A 9,803-nucleotide genomic window follows, 5' to 3' on the forward strand; every position below is an offset into this window, starting at 1 on the left:
GAAGGACTGATGCTGGCTGAAACCCCAATATTTTGGCCCATGATGAGAAGAACAGACTCATTTGAAAAGACCATTATGCTGGGAAGGATTGAAGGCTGGAGGAGAAGGGGACAACAGAGGATGAGATGGTTGGATGGCATCACCGACTCTATGGACATGAGTTTGAGGAAGCCCCAGGAGTTGGTGATGGACAGGGAAGCTTGCCATGCTGCAATCCATGGGGTCACAAAGAGTCAGACAAAAGATAAGACCACTAAAAATTGTGAGGGCATATCCCCTTATACTAGCTTCTTTCTTGTAAGAAACCATCAAAGGAGGTAAAAATTGCTCATAGTGTTGAAAACATATTGATAATTATATAAATAATAAACAGTTCTCCTCTCATGGATGTGACATCATCTGGGTAGTCATGTTATATTACATAGCAAGTGGATTTTTCAGGTCCATTAAGTTTACTAAAGAGTTGATTCAGGATAGGGAATTTCCCCCAATTATCTGTGGGCCCAATGTAATTAATTCCATTCAGATGCTCAGTCACGTCTAACTCTTTGTGACCCCACGACTGCAGCATGCCGGACTTCCCTGTCCAGCACCAACTGCTGGAGCTTGCTGAAACTCATGCACATCAGGTCGGTGATGCCATCCAAGCATCTCCTCTTGTCCTCCCCTTCTCCTGCCTTCAATCCTTCACAGCATCAGGGTCTTTTCCAATGAGTCCAATCTTCCCATCAGGTGACCAAAGTATTGGTGCTTCAGCTTCAGCATCAGTCCTTCCAGTGAATATTCAGGACTGGTTTCCATTAGCACTGACTGGTCTGAACTCTGTGCAGTTCAAGGAATTCTCAAGAGTCTTCTCCAACACCACACTTCAAAAGCATCAATTCTTCTGTGCTCTGCTTTCTTTATGGTCCAACTCTCACATCCATACATCACTACAGGAAAAACCATAGCTTTGACTAGATGGACCTTTGTCAGCAAAGTAATGTCTCTGCCTTTTAATCTGCTATCTAAGTTGATCATAATTTTCTTCAAAGGATCAAGCATCTTTTAATTTCATGGCTGCATGTCCATCTGCAGTGATTTTGGAGCCCAAGGAAATAAATTCTGTCACTGTTTCCATTGTTTCCCCATCTATTTGACATGAAGTAGTGGGACCAGATGCCATGATCTTTGTGTTTTGAATATTGAGTTTTAAGCCAGTTTTTTCATTCTCCTCTTTCACATTCATCCAGTGGTTCTAGAGTTCTAGAGTTCTTCATTTTCTGCCATAAGAATGGTGTTATCTGCATATCTAAAGTTACTGACATTTCTCCTGGCAATTGCTTCATCCAACCTGGCATTTTGTATGCTGTACTCTGAATATAAGATAAGTAAGCAGGGTGACAATATACAGCCTTGACGTACTCCTTTCCCAATTTGGAGCCAGTCCATGGTTCCATGTCAGTTCTAACAGTAGCCTCTTGACTTGCATGCAGATTTCACAGGAGGCAGGTCAAGTGGTCTGGTACTCTCATCTCTTGAAGAATTTTCCACAGTTGATTGTGATCCACACAGTCAAAGGCTTTGTTGTATCCAATAAAGCAGAAGTAGATGTTTTTCTGGAACTCTCTTGCTTTTTTGATGATCCAGCGGATGTTGGTAATTTGATCTCTGGTTCCTCTGCATTTTGTAAATCCAGCTTGTACATCTGGAAGTTCTTGGTTCACATACTGTTGAAGCGTGGCTTGGAGAATTTTGAGCATTACTTTGCTAGCGTGTCAGATGAGTGCAATTGTGTGGTAGTTTGAGCATTCTTTGGCATTGCCTTTCTTTGGGATTGGAATGAAAACGGATCTCTTCCAGTTCTGTGGCCACTGCTGAGTTTTCCAAATTTGCTGGCGTATTAAGTGCAGCATGTTCACAGCATCATCTTTTAGGACTTGAAATAGCTCATCTGGAATTCCATCACCTCCACTAGCTTTGTTCGTCGTGATGCCTCCTAAGGCCCATTTGACTTCAGACTCCAGGATGTCTGGCTCTAGGTGAGTGTGAATGATCACACGATCATGGTTATCTGGGTCTGAGATTGTTTTGTATAGTCTTCTGTGTCTTCTTGCCACCTCTTCTTAATATCTTCTGCTTCTCGTAGGTCCATACCATTTCAGTCTTTTATTGTGCCCATCTCTGCATGAAATGTTCCCTTTGTATCTCCAATTATCTTGAAGAGATATCTGATCTTTCTCATTCTATTGGTTTCCTCTATGTCTTTGCATTGAGCACTGAGGCAGGCTTTCTTATCTCTCCTTGTTATTCCCTGGACGTCTGTATTCAGATGGGTGTATCTTTCCTTTTCTCCTTTTCCTTTATCATCTCTTTTTTTCTCAGCTAATTGTAAGGCCTCCTCAGACAACCACTTCATCTTTTTGCATTTCTTTTTCTTGGGGGTGGTGTTGAACACTGCGTCCTGTACAATGTCAGCAACCTCTGTCCACAGTTCTTCAGGCACTCTGTCTCTCAGATCTAGTCACTTGAATCTGTTTGTCACTTCCACTGTATAATTGTCAGGGATTTGATTGAGTTCATACATGAATGGTCTAGTGGTTTTCCCTACTTTCTTCCATTTCGGCCTGCATTTGGCAATAAGGAGTTCATGATATGAGCCACAGTCAGCTCCTGGTCTTGTTTTTGCTGACTGTTTAGAGCCTCTCCATCTTTGGCTGCAAAGAATATAATCAATCTGATTTTGGTGTTGACCATCTGGTGATGTCCATCTGGTCTAGCGTTGTCTCTTGTGGCTTGAAATAGGGTGTTTGCTATGACCAGTGCGTTGTCTTGGCAACATTCTGTTAGCCTTTGCCCCACTTCATTTTGTACTCCAGGGCCAAACTTGCCTGTTACTCCAGGTATCTCTTGATTTCCTACTTTTGTATTCCAGTCCCCTATGATAAAAAGGACGTCTTTTTTTGATGTTACTTCTAGAAGGTCTTGTACGTCTTCACAGAACCGTTCAACTTCCGCTTCCTCAGCATTGCTGGTTGGGGCATCGACCTGGATTACTGTGATATTGAATGCTTTGCTTTGGAAACGGACAGAGATCATTCTTTCATTTTTGAAATTACAGTCAAATCCTGCATTTTGGACTCTTTTTTTAACTATGAGGGTTACTCCATTTTTTCTAAGGGATTCTCACACATAGTAGTACATATAATGGTCATCTGAATTAAATTCACCCATTCCAGCCCATTTTAGTTCACTGATTCCTAAAATGTCGATGATCACTCCTCCCATCTCCTATTTGACCACTTCCAATGTACCTTGATTCATGGATCTAACATTCCAGGTTCCTATGCAATATTGTTCTTTGCAGCATCGGACTTGACTTCCAGCACTGGTCACATTCACAACTGGGCTTTGTTTTCGCTTTGGCTCCTTCTCTTTGTTCTTTCTAGAGTTATTTCTGCACTCCTCTCTGGTAGCTGGACAGCCTCATGTAAATCCGTGAAGTCAAATCACGCTCTCACACCACACACACACACACACACACAAAAACTCAACTAGGCTCCAAGAGTTAAATAGAAGACATGACACCATAAAACTGCTGGAAGAGAACATAGGCAAAACTTTCTGCAACATAAATTCCAGGATCACCCTTGGAAGTCCCAGGATCACAAAGACAGACTCTTACAGTTTGTATTACATTTTAGGCCTGCCTTAATAAAATACAACAGCCTGGGAGGTTTAAACATAGACAGTTTTCACAGTTTTTCACATAGAGAGTTTTTCACAGTTCTGGAGGCTAGAAGTACATGATCAAGTTGTCAGTGTGTTTGCTTTTTTGAAACCTGCTACTTGCATTTCAGATTTTCTCTTAATTTTGCACTGATGCACTGGTTTTTAGTGGCATACTGTTTCATCTCCAGGATGCCCCTGAATTAAGTACTTGATAAAATCATCAAGCCTTCAGATCTAGTTGCTTGTATTTTATAATTATTCTCAAAGCCTCTGTCTTTTTTCTATTTATTTGTTCTGCACCCAATTCTGATCACAGGGTCAATAATAATAAAGCATATTTTCCTACAAATTTCCATAATAATTGGCTTTGGATTATGAAAATGAGTCTAGATTGATATAAGTTGTGCCAGTGGGTCCTATAATGAGTTCTTGATGATGTTCCTCCTTTTCTTTTTGTCTCTTTGAATATACTTCCCAGGTATTTTGTCTCATTCCATTTCTTTACCAATACTTTCACTGACGGTTCCATTCAATGGTTGAAGGTGAGGAAAGTACTAGTATTAGGACAGAGATGCATCTCAGGGAAGTGAAGCATCCAGAAGGATGCAAATGGTTTTTGTCAGTCCCTAATGTGTATGATTTCAGCATTTCTTCCTCGTGAGACCATCACCTTCAGGGATCATGGAAAAGAAAATACCTGTCAAGTACAGCCAGTTGTCTCTGAAGGGTGCTAACTAGAAACTTGTAATTGTTTCCAGTAATTAACAGCTGAGAGAAAAGTTTCCAGAAATGTTCTCAGCTCCCAGGCCTGCACTCCCATCGCTGCTGCAGGTGAAATGATAATTGCAGTTTTGACAGGAGGGGAGGGGAGGACAGCGTCTCAAAGCCATTTATCAGGATCTGGCTGCCTCCCTCCCACACACATCCTGGGTATAATGACCATCCCACCAAGCCCTTGTCCTGCCAGCTGGAAGGTATGTTCGTTGTACTTTCGTCTGAGCAGCAGAGTCTGTGAGAGAAAGGCATATCAAGATTCTGGGTAAGTGATCAGATCAGAATCAGACACCAACACCAATTTGTTGACATTCTAAGAAATCTAGTATGTCAGTTTATGAAAGTCACAAGAATACATGCTTCACAAGTGCTAAATTTTGCCTCTGTGTCTTGTATGTAATGTCAATTGCAAATATTAACTCATTGCTAATTTATTCACAGGGCTCAGACAATAACACACTGGTTCAGTATACGATTGGACAATAATAATTTTGTTTTGTCTTAAACTGTTTTATCACATGCTAGTGTTTTATGCCCTAAGGTTTATTGCCTACATATGATTATTCAAACATTTCTATAATATATGTTATTTCCGTTGTGTTTCTGTCATAGGAACAAAGAGTCTTTCTGTTGCCATCCTCACAGTGAAGCATTCTCGTCTTCATGACATTGCCTTGTCCTGAGGCAGGTTCCTGCTGTATTCTACTGCCAGCAGTGATGTTCATGTATTAAGATGCTAAGACTCTATTCAGAATACATGGTACCATAGAATAAAGCTTTACAAATAAATGGAATCATGTTATATGAAAATTACAAAATACCACAGGTCTAAAATCAATAGTTGTGAAATCAAAATCAAATATAGATCTGGTTTATTGTATGCTTACATCTAACTAGCTGTTTGCATTGCTGATGATCAGTGCACTCTTTTTGTTTTGTCTTTGGCCATGCATCAAAGTTCATGGAATCTTAGATCCTGGACCAGGGATTGAATCTGAACCCTCTGAGGTGGAAGGCAGAGTCTTAATCATTTAAGCACCTGGGAAATTCCTCGAATCACTGTCTTGAGTAGCCCAATGGGATTCAGTCCTCACTATGCATTAAGAAGCAGATTTGACAAATACTTAACCTGTCTGGGTATAGGTTACACTCCTCTGTATGACTAAGTTCCCTTCAGTTCCTGCTTAATAAATTTGTGAAGAAGAAGAAGTGATCACATGAGTATCTCCAGTGATTAACTTTACATATTAGTTCTCTTTAAATGTTATACATGGAACCCTTTAAAGCTGCTGGTAACAGAAAACACAAGAAGCAAATATTTCCAAGTGGGAACTATTGTTAAGTGGAGGATATTGGATTGCAGTTCACACTATGCATGTAGCCCACGCCTCATATTCCCACGCAGGACATTCTAACTCACAAGTACCAGTGACTGTGAACTGAGAGGATGGCCAGCAGCTTTTTCATAATAGGCATGATCATCTTAACACAGACCGTGATTGGAATCCTGGGGAATTTATCACTCCTTTGCAGTTATATCGTCCTTCACGTCATGGGTTACAGGTTAAGGTCCACAGATTTGATCCTTAAGCACCTGATTGTGGCCAACTCCTTGGTCCTGGTCTGTAAAGGGGTCCCCCAGACAATGGCAATCTTTGGGTGGAAGCAGATCCGCAGTGATTTTGGCTGCAAACTTCTCTTCTTTCTGCACAGAGTGGGGAGGGGAGTGTCCATCGGTAGCATCTGCCTCTTGAGTGTCTTTCAGGTGATCGCAATCAGTCCCTGGAACTCCAGGTGGGCAGTGCTGAAAGTAACAGCTCCCAAGTACACCGTTCCCTCTATTTTCCTGTGTTGGATCCTGCAAATGCTGGTAAATGTCATTTTTCCCATCTATATAACTGGCAAATGGAGTCACAATAACATCACAGAGGAAAGAGATTATGGCTGCTGTTCTAATATTCTTACTGACCAGAAGAATAAAAAAACCAAAGACGCCTTGTATGCAGCATTGCTATCACTCCCTGATGTTTTATGTTTGGGGCTCACGCTCTGGGCTGGAGGCTCCATGGTTCTCATCCTGTACAGACATAAGCAGCAGGTCCAGCACATTCGTAGGACCGATGCCTCCTCCAGGTCCTCCCCTGAGTCCAGGGCTACTAAAACCATCCTTCTCCTGGGGGGCACCTTTGTCTGCTTTTATGCTCTTTCCTCCATCTTTCAAGTTCTTATGGCTCTTTTTGTTCAGCCCAGCTGGTTCTTTGTGAACATGACTGTAATCATAGCAGCGTGCTTCCCAACTGTCAGCCCCTTTCTGCTCATGAGCCGTGACTCCAGTGTACACAGGCTCTACTTTGCCTGGAAAAGAAATGCAAAGTCCTCTACTATTATGAGAAAAGTGTGAATTTTATTTATTTCTATAGTGAGCCATTGCCAGCTCATTTATTCACCCTCAGAATCCTAATTTAAATTTTGAATTTCAAGATAATATACCAGACATGCCAAATGTCTTCTTCAATACAAAGACCAATGGAAATATATTGTCATTAAATATGAATAACTCAAAAAAATCATATCATTGAAGTTTCCTTGTAGAAAAGGAGTTCACAAATTTATGCAATAAACAGCAAGTCTTGAAATGATATGCATATTATAAAGTGTTCAAATGTGTTACTTTCAGTCTACCAGAACGAATTTCCTACAAATGAATAGGTATGGAATTATAGATAAAAGTGTATATGAAAACGGACCAGTGTGTACAGTAGTCAGAAATAAAATGGGAGAAATTAATGTCCTCGCAGAGTAAAGAATACCCTGGTTACTATGCGAATGTAAAATCAGGAAAGAATTTGAGAGCCAGTTACAAGTGTATAGTTAACATTGTTAAGAGAGATGGCAGTATTTATTAGAAAGAGTTTTGCAGGGAGATTAGCACAGTAAAATATTTCCATGTAGAAATGAGCAGTTTGAAGTGAAGTACAATAAAAAACACACCAAAAGAAAACTATATTTCAGCAGATAAAAAGCTGAAATAGGTTTGACATATAACATTGTGTGAATTTTAAGTGTAAGATGTAATAATTTGTTACACATAAATATTGTAATGTGACTACCATTACAACCACATATCACAATGCATAGCTTTTCTTTTACATCAAATTTGTCATTGAATTATAGTTGATTGACAGTATTATAGTAGTGGCAGAGGTACAACATTGTGGTTCAATATATAGGTTATACTTTGTTTAAAGTTATTATGAACTATTGGCTATATTCCCTGTGCTGTAAAGTATGTCCTTGTAGTTTATTTATTTTATAATAGTAATGTGTACTTCTAAATCTTTACTCTGTCCTACCTCTTCCCACTTTCTCTCTCCACTGGTGAGCACTCGTTTATTCTCTATATGTGAGTCTTTTTCTATATCATTATTTTCATCCATTTGTACTAGCTTTAGATTCCATATGTCAAGGGATAATACACAGTATTTATCTTTCTCTGTCTGACTTAATTGACTAAACAGAATGATTTCCAGGTCCATCTATGTTAGAAGCAGCAAAATTTTATTGTTAAAGGGTGAGGAATATTCCATTGTGTGTGTGTACTGAATTCATTAGTTTTCTGGTGGAGACATTAGGGTTTTCTATAGAAAGTATCATTTCTCTATAGTAGTGACAGTTTTACTTCTCTTAGGCATTGGATGTCTCATTACGTTTTTGTCCAAATATTGTTAAACCAGAGTGGCAAGAGTGAGCATCCTTCTCTTGGTTCTGATTTTAGAGGAAAAAGCTTTCAGATATCCACCTCTGTGGGTTTGCCTTTATTATGTGGAGATGTATTTTCTCTACGCTCATTTTTCTGAGAGTATTTACCATGAATGGATGTTAGATTTTGTCAATGCTTTTTCTATGTCTATTGACACAATCTTGTGTTTATCTTCCTTTTTTCAATGTGGTGTATCACGTGGATTGACTTGTGGATTTTTAACCATCCTTGCATCTCTGGAACAATGCTACGTGGTAATCATTTATGATACCTTTTATAAATTGTTGAATTCTGTCTGCTAATATTTTGTTGAAAATTTTTTCAACCATATTCATCAAGAAAATGATCTGTAATTTTCTGTAGTGTCTCTTTATAGTACTGATATCAATGTAAAGATAGCCTGATAGAATAAATTTCAGAGTGTTCTCTTCCTCTTTAATTTTTTGGAATAGTTTAGGAAGGATAGATTTTATTTTTAAAAATGTTTCATAGGATCACATGTGACACCCTCAGGCCCTGGACATTGTTTTCTGGGAGGTTTTTGATTCAGTTCAGTTCAGTTCAGTTGCTCAGTCGTGTCCGACTCTTTGCGACCCTATGAACTGCAGTACACCAGGCCTCCCTGTCCATCACCAACTCCCGGAGTTCACTCAGACTCATGTCCATTGAGTCGATGATGCCATCCAACCATCTCATCCTCTGTCGTCCCCTTCTCCTCTCGCCTTCAATGTTTCCCAGCATCACCGTCTTTTCAAATGAGTCAGCCCTTCACAGAAGGTGGCCAAAGTATTGGAGTTTCAGCTTCAACATCAGTCCTTCCAATGAATATTAAAGACTGATTTCCTTTAGGATGGACTGGTTGGATCTCCTTGCAGTCAAGGGACTCTCAAGAGTCTTCTCCAACACCACAGTTCAAAAGCATCAATTCTTCGGCGCTCAGCTTTCTTTATAGTCCAACGCTCACATCCATACGTGACTACTGGAAAAACCATAACCTTGACTAGACAGACCTTTGTGGACAAAGTCATGTATCTGCTTTTGAATATGCTATCTAGGTTGGTCATAACTTTCCTTCTAAGGAGTAAGCATCTTTTAATTTCATGGCTGCAATCCCATCTGCAGTGATTTTGGAGCCCCCCGCCGCCCCCCAAATAAAGGAAGCCACTGTTTCTACTGTTTCCCCATCTATTTGCCATGAAGTGATGGGACTGGATGCCATGATCTTAGTTTTCTGAATGTTGAGCTGTAAGCCAACTTTTTCACTCTCCTCTTTCACTTTCATCAAGAGGCTTTTTAGTTCCTCTTCACTTTCTGCCATAAGGGTGGTGTCATCTGCATATCTGAGGTTATTGGTATTTCTCCCACAAATCTTGATTCCAGCTTGTGCTTCCTGCAGCCCAACGTTTCTCATGATGTACTCTACATATAAGTTAAATAAGCAGAGTGACAATATACAGCCTTGACGTAGTCCTTTTTCTATTTGGAACCAGTCTGTTGCTCCATGTACAGTTCTAAGTGTTGCTTCCTGATCGGCATATAGGTTTCTCAAGAGGCAGGT

General features: G+C 40.0%; 1 protein-coding gene across 1 annotated transcript; it reads left to right on the top strand.

The window, feature by feature from the left end:
• Positions 1 to 5,879: 5,879 nt before the first annotated feature.
• Positions 5,880 to 6,886, top strand: LOC123330280 (vomeronasal type-1 receptor 4-like). Its single transcript, XM_044931453.2, has one exon. It carries the CDS (start codon positions 5,933 to 5,935, stop codon positions 6,884 to 6,886), a length of 954 nt encoding a protein of 317 aa, XP_044787388.1. The 5' UTR covers positions 5,880 to 5,932.
• The last annotated feature ends 2,917 nt before the right edge of the window (positions 6,887 to 9,803 follow it).

Source organism: Bubalus bubalis, chromosome 18 (assembly GCF_019923935.1).
Source record: "Bubalus bubalis isolate 160015118507 breed Murrah chromosome 18, NDDB_SH_1, whole genome shotgun sequence".
NCBI lineage: Eukaryota > Metazoa > Chordata > Mammalia > Artiodactyla > Bovidae > Bubalus > Bubalus bubalis.